Below are 16101 nucleotides of genomic sequence, written 5' to 3'. Positions count from 1 at the left end.
TGATTTAAAATGATTTGTGTCTAAAAGTCACCATTAGATTAGTAGTACTACCTTCACTGTACTTTATTTCAGTATTATTTCTGTAAGAACCAGTTCTGCAGTTCTGTAGTTAATGCTCGCTTTTTGCTACAAACTTTACTTTATTAATGAGCTAGAAGAACCTTAGTTAAAAATGGTTCCTTAAAGTCAATTAAGGGTATGAGATTAAAAGTATGCATATTACCTGGTAATTACAAAAGTATTCCTGACAGAAGGTTCTAGGTTTTGAATTGCACTGATACCACAAGGAGCCTCTATTGATGAACATGTATGGACTTTACTTTCCTCAGGATTGATTGCCAAGCTTAAAGGGCCATGAGGAGGATCAGTGCTATCCAGATGGACCTTCTCATTACCAGGATTTACAAGCATTATGGTATCACCAAAGTGAACAAACCCATCATTGCTGACAGACAAATTGACCTGAAAAGAAGAAAGGTATATTACAGCTGCGATCCATAAATGACAAAACTGCACATACAAGGCAAGTTCCTTCTATTAGCACTAAAATAATGCTTTTAGGTAGCATGGATTATTTACTTCCATACAGTCTAGGTGTTATAACTGAAGAGCCTTCATTACTTTCTTCTTACTGCATGATAAACATTTCATTCAGTTATACTAAACATGGCTAAATACTAAACAGCACAGTTATGTGAGATATAACAGAAGACTGAATCCACTTGTATCTTTATAATAAGTATTTATAATATGAGTTAATACCTATTTAAGAGGTATTGTTCTCTACCTACAATTTTGTAAAACAGCAACTGACACTCTGACTCTCTGTCTGAGGAGTCTCTTACTGCTTAACAAAATTGTTAATTTAGCTTTTAGAAAGAATCCCTAAGGCACTATACTGACCCCTACTTTTCTCCATATCCATTAACATCCCACACTGTCAATATTATTTAGTGAAGAGATATTTGCAATATACAAGTGCAGTTCATCTCATCAAACCATCAAACGACAATTCCAACATGATCTCTGTGCTATCACCAATGCACTTTACCACAAATAACTTATACTAACCCCTCCCGAAACTAAAGTAATAATCTTTGGAACCCAGCAAAACTCTGTTCAGTACTCTGCAATTGGCAAGCACACAACCCCAACTAGTAACACATAGAAACCACCACATTCTTCAAATACTTTGAGCTCTCACTTGACCTGTCATTAAACATCCAGCTCCATGCAGAGAAAACAAGGGCTAAAACCCACCAAACCATATTATGGACAGGCAAGATCACTATCTTTCCTCAGCAGGCATGGAAGCCATTGGAAAAGAAGTTATCTTGGCACAACTACCGGAGGGCTTACAGACCATCACTGCCCCGCTTAACTGCTTAAAAAGAGCTTTTCATCATGACAAAAAATCATCTAAGACAAATCTGCCACTTCATATCACATACACCTAAAATAGAATACAACTGTTCAGTGCAAACCAAGGCTAACTGCTTACGAATCCAACAAAGAGTCAATCTAATTTTGGGCTCCCAAAGTTTTTAGCCTTTCAACCAAATTATTTCCCAGCAATAACTAGCAGATTTACTATGAAAGAAAAGATCTACAACCAAAGATAACAACCCCAACATGTACCTGCTATTCACATCCCTTATGTGAAGTAGAAACATAGCTTCTCGGTGCTTAGGTCAAAACTGTGGGGAACCATATTCCCTTCCATAATGTCTGAAACAAGCATAAACAGCACCTGCTAGAAACTGATAAATGTTGTGTTTCAGGAACTTAGGTTTTCCTAAACTTCTCCTTGAGAACAACTTCCCATGCATCACTCCACTCACTATTGCCCTTTATTTATTTGCTGACATCATTACTTTTGCTCATCATCTGCTTCAAACCAACCTTACTTGACCAGCTTACCCTACTCTTTCATGACCATTACTCACAACAACCAAGCAAGCTCATTAATATTCATTTTGGTGGACTAGAGCTACCAGTCTTGACCTTATTTTATACAAAACAATACTGGTCTTTTCTTTTTGTATGTATGTACATCTTCTGCTTGCTGCATTATGATGTAATCCTAACTATTATGTCATTATCTGTACTACTTCTGTGAACAATTTTGACTAGCATTATAATAGCAATTGCTTGTTACTGTTATTATTTTTTCCTGGGCATAGCCTGAACTTAGGCCTGATGGAACTGTGCTCCTGCTCCACAAATTTAAGTAACATAAATAAACATTGCAGATATGGAAATGGTCTCTGCACCCTGGTCCAACATCTAACAGCATGGTTCAATCCCTACCATTAACTGCAGCAAGTGTGGCAAAGAGATATGGTGCATTTCAGATCAATGTACCTTAGTGCAAATACATACAGAGCCAGCCAGCAAGAAGAAAATAATTTATATATGCAGCCATTACTTTGTACAAGTATCTTGTTATGAAATACTTCACACAGTTCTACTATAGTGTCATGTTCACTTATGACTTCAAAATAATATTTTACAATATGGGGAAAATACTGCTCTTTAAATCATATGGCCAGGCAGAAACCCTGGTCATGGCCATGACTGCTTTTACCTTTGGAAACACAATGCACCTTATAATGTTATGTGAACATGTGTACTCCATCCATGTCATTAATTCAAAGATTTCTTCAGCTGACATACAATGAAATGAAGCAGTGGAGACTGCCACATCTCTGATGGAATGAGGTCTGGCCAGTTCCTGAACATTCTGATCCTTTAAGCCATAAAAAAATACGGGTACAGCCAACTATTGAATTAGAAGTTATTTGTTTGCCTATACAGGTTTCTTGTTTGTTTTAAAAACAAGGCAATCTTTGATCAAACCTTTTAAACCTATGAATTCTAGTAAAGTTGGTCAAAAGCTGACTTTAAATATCAATCAAGAAAAAGAAACACCAGCATTTTGAAATATGTTGCTAATACGGATTTGCAATTTCTGATATAAAAATCAAAGTCCTCGCCCTGGCATCAAAAATATATATAAAATAAATAAATAAAAAATAAGGAGGCTGAAAGGAGGGAGTGGCTACTGCAGCAGTGATAATTTGAACATCTATTCTTATGGTAAGTTTACATACACAAAGGTACTATGTTTATCATTTGATCACTGCTGCAGTAGCCTTAGTCATATGGGTAGACTACAAGAGCTTATAATGACTAGGAAGATGGATGATAAGGGTCATGGAGCACCTGGAGAATGGTGCTAGTAAAGCATACCCTAAACCTGACAGAAGAGTCTAGTCTATAGTGCTTTGTAAAGATATGTACAGAGAACCAAGTTGCTGATTCTAGAAAGCTTACAGAATACATCCTTTTCCAAAAAAAACCTCAAATTAGATGAAAGCTTTGGGAGAGAGTGGCTTGACCCTGCTTGGAATTACCTTGTTGTGGATTATATAACAAAAGGAAATAGCATGTGACAACCATTAGGAGATAGTCTGCTTTGACACAGGTTGCCCTTTTCTTCTTACTTTCACAAGAAATGAATAACTGAACAGAGTTCCTAAAATATTTAGTTCTGCCAAAATGATATCCAAGTTATCTGTGGACATCCACTGTATGAAATGTTCTTTGTCCGTTATTTTTAGGTTCTAAAAGGAAGATATGGATATGGATCACTTACCTCAAAGTAAACTTCTACTCCAGACATAAATAAAGGATTATTTCTTAAGGAAACTATATATTTGAGGAAAATGAGAGAAGGTTGACCCACTATAAGAGTTTGTAACTCACATAACCTTTTTGCAGATGCCAGATCAATCAACACTATTTTCCATGTTAACAACATCAAGTCAGCCTGATGAACTGGTTCAAATGGAGCAACAGTTAATTTTTCCATGACAAAATTAAAAATCCAAGGGGGAGTCAACCATACCTCTCAACCTGGAAACATCAAAAATCTGGACAAAGCCCACAAAAAATAGGTACAAATCTGTACGCTGATTAATATAAATATGCATACATAATTATATAACCCCACCCACTCCAATGGAATTGTGGGATACCAACTTTCAAATTCAAACTTAAGAACAGACAACCAAAATATGACACCAGAGTCCCTCTGCAGCCATTCCAATGTCCCATTACCTGTCTATTTTGTCCCATTTACCATAAACACTAATGTACATACTGCTTTACTTCTACAATGATTATTTGGATTTTATTTTTACATTTTATAGCACAATGCAGTTCACAAACACTAATAGACATCTGCTAAACAAAGTAATACTGTCTTATAATGAAAATAGAGTTAGCATTAAAACTTCTCTGCCCTTGAAACTCACATTCATTGAAACAGCACTGAGACCCACATCACATCCAAAGAAAATGCATCTGGCCAGTGGTGGATAAAGATTACCTTTGGGCTGTTTTCAAATCATAGGCCCCTTGCACACAAAAGAAACATACATGTGTTCTTTGATACACCTTCCTGACTTTATTAAATTATATTCCTTGCATAATGCAGCACACTTGTTAGACTTAGAGCACTTTTTAAATTTATTGTTTGAACATTTTTCCAGTAAGCAATGAAACTAAATGTATGAACCAATAATGACAAAACTGCCCAATTCATAACATTTCCATCATAAAAATCTACTTCCACACACAATATATATATATATATATATATATATATATATATATATATATATATGGTTTACTATCAGATGTTCGAATCAAACTCCGCTGACTGCACTTTTGTCAAACATGTAAATTCGAAAACGGTAATGTCGAACACCAAAAGCCAACCAAGGAACAGGTTTTAACATGGGTCAAGATAGGGGAGAGGTTTGTAGTTCAGCAATAACAGTGAACACCTATCTCAACCCATGTTAAAACCATTCCTAGGTTGGCTTTTGGTGTTCGACATTACCATTTTTGAATTTCCGCGTTTGACAAAAGTGCAGTCGATGGAGTTCGATTCGAACATCTGATAGTAAACCATATCTATATCTATATATATATATATATATATATATATATATATATATATATATATATATATATATATATATATATATATATATATATATATATATATATATATATACTGACTCCATAAAACCTACTTATTTCAAGAAGTCATAATTTAGCATAAAATATAAATAGATAGATCAATACATTGATAGACAGATAGAAAGAACACATTATAATTCCTGACATCAGTAGTTTCCAGTTAATAAGAAAATGGTGCTATAATCTATTACACTTTTAAAAGAAAAAAATAATCAAATGTAATAAGACTAAAAAGTTGTCATATATAAAGTAACAGAGAAATCATGTAATCTAATTTGCAAAACTCAGATTACATAATGAGTAAGTTAACATCTGAATCCCACACTGTAAAATTTATCTGATCTAAGTTACCAGCCAGAGATAAAGGACAACTTGAGTGTTCATTTTGCATTTCTCTCTTCTACAGCTTGAATGAAATGCTGACTTTGAATATTTTTATTACTATACCCAAAAATAACATAAAATAAAATAATATACTAACATTAAGGCTTATAGTGCCTGCATATTTGAACTGCTTCTTACTGAAATTGGTACACCTTGTTTGCTGTAGCATAGACTAGATCCAGGCCTGCTGAATCTTGCTTTGTTTGTATAACTTGAACACTAATCCAGGCATTTTTTAAAGTATTCAATTGTATTTATTACTGCTTGGTAGTAACTTTATTAAAGTGTAGCTATCATTCTAAGTCTTTTGGATTAAGCACTTGGGCTTCAGACCAGTTGTTTTACATTAGAAAGGTTTGTGGCCTGCACTGTGGTGGCAGGACAGGTAGCTTACATCCTTCTAAGTTGGGAACTGTTGATTGAGGGCTCAGTGTCTGTTATTCTAAAAGTGTATTAGTTCTGGTTTAAGCACTTGGGCTTCAGGCCAGTTATTTTACATTAAGAGGGTTCGTGGTCTGCACTCCTGTGGGAGGAGAGGCTGGACTCTGCCCTTCTGAGCTGGGAATTTCTGGTTAATGGCTTATAGTGCCTGCATATTTGAACTGCTTCTTACTGAAGTTGGCACACCTTGTTTGCTGTAGCATAGACTAGATCCAGGCCTGCTGAATCTAGCTTTGTTTGTATGCTTGTTGTTTGTTCGCGTGTTATTTCCCTGAAAAGCTAGTTCCACCTAAAACACGGCTTTTCAGCGCTTCTGTGGATCACTAGTGATATCTGCATCGCTTACTGTACTTATTTCCTTGTTTCACTAGAAAGAAAGTTACTGTTTGTCATTTCTGCATTTAAGTTACCTGTAACACATTGCATTTATGTTACCTGGCACTTGATCACTAAGTCAGCACTAAAAAATTAAAAGCACTACACCCTCACAAACTCCCCTTGAGTACCTTGTTCCTCATTGGCTCTTTTTTCAATTATAAAGGAATTCCCAATACTATTCTAGCATGTCCAAAGGTCAGTTGTCAATCTCCTCTCCGGTCCAGCTGGTGAATCTGGGAATCTTGAGGCAATGTTACAACTGCCTCATGTACACAGACAACCCTCTCCTCCTCCCAACAAATTCCAACACATGCAAGAGATGCAACCATATAGCCAAACTGGAGGCTAAGCTCTCTCAACTCAGTACTGGCGTAATCAGTCAGGAGGAGAAGGAAACCACACTCACTACAATTCCAGTCTCACATAGACCTACCACGACAGCAAACCAAACACATATACACACAAAAACATACTCGGAGGCTCTAAATAAAAATCTGCCTAAGCAGCAGTGACCTCCAAAGCAGACACCCAAGCAACCGCTACTCCAAAACAAAACACGTGCAACACATAGCTCACAAAGCCAGTGTGCCGAACAGTCACAGCCCCTAAGGCTAAACAACACACCTGATACACTTGTAATAGGTGACTCTATCGTCAGGCACACTGACGTCCCGCTCACCAGGCTGAACAAGGAGAAGGTCACGGTGAGCTGCCTGTCGGGCGCTAGGATCCGCCACATAACACAAGCACTCAGGTCACTCCAAGGCAAGTACAAATATGACTCAGTCATTGTCCATGCTGGTGTGAATGACCTGAGACGTACCTCCCTGGACTACATGAAAAGAGACATAGAGGAGCTCTCTGAGCATGTAGCCCAGGCCGGTATGACCCTGACCTTGAGTAGCATCTTACCCTCACCAAAAATGATGCCACAATATGAAGACAAGATGATCAATTTCAACAATTGGCTTAAGTATTGGTGTCATTCAAAGGGGATCCAATGCCTGTCAGCCTGGGATGACATGCTCGACAAGCCATGATGCTTCGCGAGGGATGGCTTTCACCTGTCACCCCTCGACTTTCAGATATTGGCAAAGCTCTTGCTACCCCCATAGTGCCTTTTTTAGGCAAGGCTCAAAAGACAAACCCACCTCCATAGGTATCACAAGGGATAAGATACTAAGAGTAATGTTACTCAACGCCAGAAGTCTAAACCTCAAGATGCACGCACTCAAAATGCTCCTTAGCATGGAGAACATCGATATCTGCGCAGTAACAGAAACCTGGTTCAAGGCTCCCGAGAGCACCCCAGCACTACCAGGTTATACCTCATACCATGCGTTTCGGCCCCAAAACTTGGACCGAACCACAAAAGGAGGGGGAGTATCAATATTCGTCAAAGATACCCACACCTCCAGGTTGGTGGCACAGCACGAAGCATCAGAGACTATCCATGTGCAACTAACAGTCGGTAAAACTGCCTTCCAGTTTATAGCCTGCTACAGACCACCCTCCCAAACCCAGGAACCCCACTCGGCCTTCCTGAGAACACTTGAAAATATGAAGGTCTCTCCAAACACCATTATATTGGGTGACTTCAACTACCCAAACATAGACTGGGAGCATTATTCCAGCTCCAACACCCTAGCCCAAAGGTTCCCAGAATTTATACACTCAAATGCTATGGAACAACTTGTTACCACTCCCACAAGAGGGGAAAACATATTGGACCTAATCATCACCAACATGGGGACTCTATGCTCCAGACCAGAAGTGTATCCCTCACTGGTAAGATCAGACCATAAACTAATCTCACTGGATATTCACATCCCGACCCCACCCCCTGCCCAGAAAACCACAGTGAAAAACTTCTCTAAAGCAAATTTCACACTCCTCAAAACCAAGGTGGAATCCTTCAAAGCCCCGGGCCTGTGGAAAATTCGGCCCAGACCGCAGAATCCTTTATAAACACATTCTATGAACACCTTCAGGAATGCATGAATCATGCAATCCCAAATAAAACCAAGACCCAATCCTCCAAAGGCAGACGTCCTGTCTGGTGGACCCCAGCCATAAACAAACTATACAATAGAAGGAGGAAGCTTCGACATGATAGAGCAAAATCCCAAAAAGGGAAGGCATCTCTGATCAGTATTAGCAAAAAACTATGGGCACTCATAAATTCATCTAAGGCCATCTTCGAGAGAAAAATTGCACAGGACACTAAGGTTAATCACAAGGTTTTCTTTAGTTATGTTAGGAACCTGGGTGGGAATTTCCAGATATGCTCAGAATTGGTCCAAAATGACAAAAAATACACCAAACCCACAGACATTGCCAACATCCTAGCTGACAGGTTCAGCGCAAACTTCTCCCACCCCCTCCCCACCAAAAGGGCAAATTTTTATCCCAGCAGAGTGCTGCCCTCCTGACATCTCAGATGCTCAGGTAAGAGCCACCCTCTCCAAAGCAAAAAACACAGCATCAATGGGACCAGACGGTGTCCCGGGCTGCTTCCTACATGAACTCCAAGAAGAGCTAAACCCAAACATAAAACTACTGTTCAGTCTCAGCCTTACTACAGGATATGTACCCAAAGAGTGGCGTACAGCAACAGTGGTCCCTCTCCACAAAGGTGGTGCCTCAACGGATCCTGGAAACTATCGCCCCATAAGCCTGACTAGCTTGGTCTGCAAAGCTATGGAAAGGATCATCATGGACCTCATAAGTAAAGATATTGGGGACCTACAGACACTGGATCCTACCCAGTTCGGCTTTGTTAAGGGCAGATCCTGCCTCTTAAACCTGGTCGATTTCTTTGAAACAGTCACCAAGGCCATTGATGAGGGGAAGGTGGTCCACACAGCCTACCTGGACCTCACAAAAGCCTTCGATACAATACCCCACTCGGGCATTATAGATAACCTCACCAGCTTAAATATAAACCCCTATGTCACTAGATGGGTTGCAAACTGGCTCAAGGACAGAACCCACATGGTTAGAATTGCTGGAGCCATGTCAGACTCCAAACCAGTTACAAGTGGCATCCCACAAGGCTCAGTCCTGGGACCTCTCTTGTTCGGTATATATTTCTCGGAGGTACAGGCCAACACGGAAGGACTGTGGCTGATCAGGTTCGCAGATGACTGAAAACTGGGTGCCATAATCGACTCTCCAGCCGACACAAGCATCCTCCAAAAGGGCCTCATAGAAACAGACAACTGGTGCCAGAGCCATGGCCTCAAGCTAAACGCCAAAAAGTATATAGTCATCCCCTTTGGCAAAAACAAAGTGCCCACAAATTACCACATAGGTGGTAATCCATTAAGTACAGAAGAAGTAATTAGGGACCTGGGGACCTAAGTTGATAGCAATCTCTCATTTGACAACCACGTGGCCAAAGTGGTTAGAAAAACATTTTATATAGCCCACCTAATCATGAAGGGATTCACATCTAGATCAGGGGAGGTCATCGTGCCTCTTTACTCATCCCTCATCGGGCCCATAATTGAGTACAATGCCCCTTTTGGGATGTACCTTACAAGACACCTGCAGCAACTGGAAAGACCCCAAAAGTACCTCACCAAGAGGATCAAAGGGCTCAAACAGATGCCATATGCTGCCCGGTTAAAGAAACTCCAGCTCTACTCAGTGGCATACCGCCTGCTCAGAGGCGATCTGTGCCTGACGTATAAAGCCATGTCCAACCCGGAATTAATGGACATGCTGCACCTCAGAAAATCCAAATCCCATCGAGCTACATGCTCGAGAGACTTGAACCCCAGCACTGAAATAAACAGGACATGCTGGAGGGACAGATTCATAACCCAGAGGCTCCCTTCACTCTGGAATAAAATCCCAGTCCAGGTTAGGGAGAGTCCCTCATTGACTCTCTTCAAGAGGAATCTTGATGAGTGGATGGGAGATCGTAGGTTTACCCTGGGTATCAGTTCTGTGTCACTGTTAGACAGAGGCACAGTATACTAACCTCGAAAAAGGGCATAGCAAATTTAATTTAAAATGGGTGGCGAAAGCCAAACACACTCTGGCTAGGCTTATAAATGCCCTAGGGCAGATAGCCTAGTATGAACCTATGAACTTATTAACCACAAATGAGGCTACTGGCTTAAAAACTAAATATTTAGTGTTTTGGTAATATCATGCCTTCAAGGAGTCTAGAAACACTAACCAAAAATCCATTACACAAACACAATCACATGACTAAATTGGTAAACAATAAATGAGCTTATATTAAAAATGAAAGGCACCCAATTAAATTCATTATTAAGACCATAAGTGTTCATTGCATTATATCTAGGAATCAATTCAGCTTCTTTTAAGTAACATTTGTTCAATACTGTACATACCAAGGGGAGGACTGTACACTATCCCTATGTACCTGCTCAAGAACATATACTCTTAGCATAGTTATAACTCTTATCTTACCATGATTTTATGAAATATAAGTGATGCCATAGTGTTTTCCATTTTCTTACTTTTAACAAAATGAATGTACTAATGAACACATTTAAATTGCCTTTTAGTTTGTGCTATATAAGCTGACCCACACAAACAAGATTAAACTACTCCAGTAGTATAGCAAGTTCAGAGGTTATTGTATAACATTTTTTAGTATTAATAAAATTAATTTTGCTTGTTATAAATTTACATATATTGCATGAGCCACAAGGTTATGTTATTGTTAAGATCATATAACTCCAGAAACTATTCTGACATTTAATGGAATCAGAACAATGTCTTGAGCTGTTATCTTCTTTGCTAAATGAATACTGACTGTAACTGAGATGCAAAACTTGAAGAGTACAACAGCAGGAAATTGTCAGTTCTTTAAAAGTTTCAAGCTGACACACTCACACACAGTTTTTCTCTCTCTCTTTCTCTCTCTTAATATCTCTCTCTGACGCACATACACCTTATACACACACACACACACACACACACACACACACACACACACATTCCTCTGCCATTCAGAATGAAGACTCTCCTACTTACATAGCAAATACCTTCCTCTGCTATACAGAACATCAGCGCAGTGGCAGCCATCATAATAAATCCTTCCTCTGCCATTCAACAGGACTCTCCTGCTTCCCTCGTGGTTTGGCTGGTGCAGACAGAAATGCATGCACATGAGCCCTTGAGCTCAATTCCGACAGGTTGGTAGGCCGTTTCACGGAGCTGACATGATCATGCACATGATGACATTAGCTTAAAAAGCTGGAAAAAAGTTAAAATAAAAAAGCCGGGAAATTCAGAAATTAAGGGGTGCCACTCAGGAATTGTGGCACCCCATTAGATGGACACCAAAACTCGGTAAAAAATGAGTAATTTGGTACGGTTGAGGGGTAAGGCGTGAACTGTTTTCTCATAAGGTCGGTATACAACACCCCTTTCAAAAACATTTTCACATAAGATTGTATTGAAAGAGGGGAATCCATGGGTAGGCATGATGAAATTGCAGGCAAATGTACCATGAGAGAGGAGCAAGGCAGACCAGGGGACAATAACTCACACAAATAATGCAGAACAAGAGAAACACTAGCATTAAAAGGGCCCAGGTTCTTGTCTTGGCATCAACTAGAAAAATCTTTTCCATTTACTAATATGTGATTTTCTATTAGGATGTTTTCTCGCCTCCTTTAATATCCCCTGCAGGTCCTCAGAAAGCAGGTGCCTAAATAGTATTAGGATTTTACCATCATTGAAGATGGGATATATCAAACAACCCCTGTCTTGTATAAGTAGGTCCAGTCTGTGAAAAATTGAGAGAACAGTAGGTGTTATCCAGATGTATTCTAGAGCTATAGGAATGTGATAAGCATCTTTTAAATATAAGGTCACAAGAAAACTCAAATGGGGAATGAGAAGTAACAAGTTGGGAAGAGATAACATTTTGAACTTGGGCACATACTTTCTTAGAAAGGAAAGCTCTAGAACTGGCTCTCCATAAATCTTCCTTCATTGGTTCCAGAAACATCTATGGCAGGTGGAAAGGAGAAGTCGGATCTGTCGGATGAAGGGGAATCACTTGAAAAGGAGGAGGAGGCTTCCACTGCCATCTGTAACTGTGATGAATCACCAGACCACATTTTCTGAAATTATCTGCTTCCAAAGAGAGACAGAGAGAGAGAGAGAAAAATGGAGGTTCAGATAATGGAAGGATTAAATATTTGTCAAAGTGGGAATGGTAGGGGTGGAGTCCTTTGATTAAGACTGTTAAGACTGTTATTTATTCTGCAGGATTCCTCCTTTCTTCATGCCATTTATTTTTAAAAGTCTGTTTACCAGCAACTTGCTGTGTCTTTTTATGGACTACACCAGAGGGAGCCAAGGAAAAAACAGAAATGCCACAGCAGAGTCACCCATCTGTGGCTAATGCACTTTAGTAGCCAGTTCTGTTGGCAAAGGCTGTTGTTTAGTAATTGCTTTCTTTTTTTTTCTGGCTGTTAGAATGAAAAAACAGGAACCAGTAAGCTTTTCCATTGTAAAGCCAAAAAAAGATGCCCCCCAATTCCAAGAGAATAAAACAGGTAAGTAGTAAAAATTTTACTTTTCCCATCACAAAATACTTACATTAACTCCCAAAACTAAAATAACACAACTTTAAACCAGAAGGAAAAAGTCATTTTAAATTGTTTTTAATAAGTTTTTCAACAAAAATAAAAAGTAACACTCATGGTTAAATGTTACTAAAAGTCACGTGATAGTCTATAAAAATAACCTTTTCCTGCATAACTAATTAATTTTACAGAAAACGTTGACTTTAATTCATTAAATTATCGTGGAAGGTTTATTTTCCACAATGGGAACTGATTGGCCCAGCAACGGAAATTGTTAGCCAACCACTGATCCTTGAAAACCAGCAAAAGGAGTGCTCTTCAGCAGCAGGGAACTCTAAAGGGTTTAGCACTCAAAACATTCATTTTCTTCAGCTTAGCTCAAACTGATTAATGGTTTAAGCATGTGGAAAGTGCCTCTGAAGCTGTTCGGCTATCATATCCTAAGCAAGATATAATCCATATATATAAAGCTACTACAGCAGTGATCAGTATGATGAGCATTATCCATTTCTAGGCAGCATGACATTGATGATTATTGCTTACCTGTCTTCTTGTTTGAGGAGCTTTGAGATTTTATAAGTGCCTTTCAATTGTTGCAATGTTGTTTGATTTTGCACTTCAGTATGCGTATAAAGCGAAAGGACTGGATCCTTAAGACACCCAAGTATTTCTGTTGAGCAACTGAATGTAGCAACTTTCCTTGGGAGGGGGGTCAAAAATAAGCAATTTCTTCATGTATTTTATTTTTTCTTTTCTTTTTTTTTTTCTTATCTTAGTTATTTCAAAATACATTTTTTTTGTTATTCAAATAAAAGCTTATTTTCTTTTAGTCATTTTCAGAGATTGGTGAGGTCATTATGTAGTAAATTGGTAAACTCTTGTGAAGAAAAGATACTGCCAGTGAGCACTAGATCACTGCATAAGATGCGATTAAGATTTGATAAATGTGACAGAAGGTCATTATTAAAATGAGAGACAATAGGAAAGGCCCGAGTACAATGCTTTAAGGGTGTTCATTTATTATAAGAAGTGGTGTACGTAATGAACCAAAAGAAATAGTAAATATTCTCCTACTGAGATAGTTTGAAAACCAGAGACAAACCTTATTTGAAAATGTACTTGAATATAATATATAAAGTAGAACATTGTGGTCAACTCTTTTAAAAGCTGCGTGCTGTCAGTTTGCATTTCTCCATGTGTCTATATATTTGGTCAGTAAGCGTATATTGTTGTAATTGTGCTGGTATGTTTTAGCCTAAAGACATGTTACCTGTCAGATAAAATATATTTGTTAAAGTACTCTTAAGATTTGGTTATATGTCACTATTTCCAGATTTTTTTCCACACATTGTTTGTTTTTTGGCTGACAGATGTCAGCTGATTTAGGGAAGGCTACCATATGTAGTGAGATGATTTTAGCATGATTAAAGAACCAAGGAGCTATTTCAGTTTTGTGTGATATAGTAAAATATAGATTTGAGGTCTGGGGAGAACATATCTGCCCAACCTTATGATTGTTAGATGGATTATGTAGCTGTGAGTTTTGTTACAGACGGGAACTTTTCTGGGGTCATCTTTATTTATTTCCTGCTATGTGCAGCAACATAGGATGGAGATTCATAAAGTATGGCATAAAAATGTCTCTTACATATATTGGTGGAATAGATTAAGTCTGACATTTATATATATTGGTGGAATAGATTAAGTTTGACATTGTTAAATAACTATTAGGAGTTGACATTGTTAAGTAACTATTGGAAGAGTGCATTGGGATTAGTTTTAGATGAAATTTTATTTTATAAAGTGTGTCATTTAGAAATGATCTTATTAAAACAGTAAATTCTCAATGTCTGATCTTAAGGTAAAAAACATTCAAATGTAAAGCTATAGGGTTAATTAATACCATATTTACTGTAAAGGTTCTATACCCACTATTTATATCAGCATTTACATACTTTTGGTTCACTTGCGTTTCACGAGATGATGATATTTGTCATGTTATGACAGAATATATATATGGATACAATAATTAAATAAAAAATACCTTATTTTTGTTTGGTTTTGTTTTGCTTTATATTGGGGAGCTGCTCAACAGCAGCAGGGTAGAACAACACTTCAGCAGTCACTTAGAAATATGGGAGGCACCTTGCTGTTGATATTAGCGAGGACTGGAGCTAGAAAGCATGAGTATTTCCTTTTTGCTTGTAGTATGGGGACTATTAACAAGGCCCAACTCACTTTTTAATAGGAGTCAGACTGGATGTGAAAAGTGTCATATTCAAAAGACAAATACAGAATCCCTAGTGATTTTCTTTTGTAAACTAAATTTTATTTGCTTTTCAATAATAAGTAACATGCATGTGAAAAAGTACAACAGTTACGATGTAAAAATGCAAAATGTAGAACAATCTTTCAATAACATTAATGGAAATTTGAGAACATTCATGTGAACTATTTATATTATGTACATATATATAAAACTAGTCTTTGTATATCAGACCCACCCCTATGAAGTATTTCTACTGATTTTTGAAGTATGCAAGATGGCTTACTTTCATAAGACCATTCTGATTCACAGACCCACCTCACAATTGTGAATTCTGGGCTCCAAGGTTTGGAGTGTCACATATAAATGCTGTACAGTACTTGCATAGTTCAGCTCACTGGTGCTTTGAGTTGCAGTTATACTGACTATGAATACTGACCAAATGTCTGTTAAGACAGAGCAGGTAAAGAGAATCCAGACTCCAGAATCTCTAGCTTTGGCTACTGGATAATCAATTATGATCATCCAGCAGGTACAGAGAGAGAACCTAAACTTCAAAGCTGAATATCTTGGCTCTTTGTGAATACAAAATCCACAAAGCACACACATGGGAGAGTTCCAAGTCTTATGATATAGTCACTAGTCTTTTTTTTTTGCTTCTACATTGCCTGATCGAATGTTTAGTTTAGCAAATACCTAAACGTCACCCTGGTAATATTGAAAAATTAAAACAGCGAATGGCCGATTTAACGTAGGGAAGGAATACTCTCGGCCGCAAAAAAAAAAAAAATAAATAAATAAATAATTAATAATAATTTTAAACCAAAATTAAGTTGTGCCCCCCACACCCTCCCATAAATAAATATACCAACTCAGAGATCACTCTATAGTGGGGAAAGGGGCAAAATCCACATAACGGCCAAGGGAATTCTTTCCCTGCTTTAAAGCGGTCATTTGCATTTTGTTCGATCATGTAATAGGAACCATTTTTTTTTCATT

At 38.1% G+C, this 16101-nt stretch overlaps 1 protein-coding gene across 1 annotated transcript in view; it reads right to left on the bottom strand.

Annotated features, from left to right (window-relative positions):
- The window catches only part of CFAP161 (cilia and flagella associated protein 161), a 249064-nt gene that overhangs the window by 141026 nt on the left and 91937 nt on the right, over window positions 1–16101 (bottom strand). Inside the window, exon 3 of the mRNA XM_044077943.1 lies at window positions 224–462. Within this exon, the coding sequence (XP_043933878.1) occupies window positions 224–462 (239 nt within the window). The remainder of the gene's footprint in view (window positions 1–223; window positions 463–16101) is intronic.

This window comes from Protopterus annectens, chromosome 7.part0 (assembly GCF_019279795.1).
Source record: "Protopterus annectens isolate FY-2018-M chromosome 7.part0, PAN1.0, whole genome shotgun sequence".
NCBI lineage: Eukaryota > Metazoa > Chordata > Ceratodontiformes > Protopteridae > Protopterus > Protopterus annectens.
The sequence above is the reverse complement of the archived record's forward strand: the minus strand, read 5'-3'. Positions and strand labels throughout refer to the sequence as shown.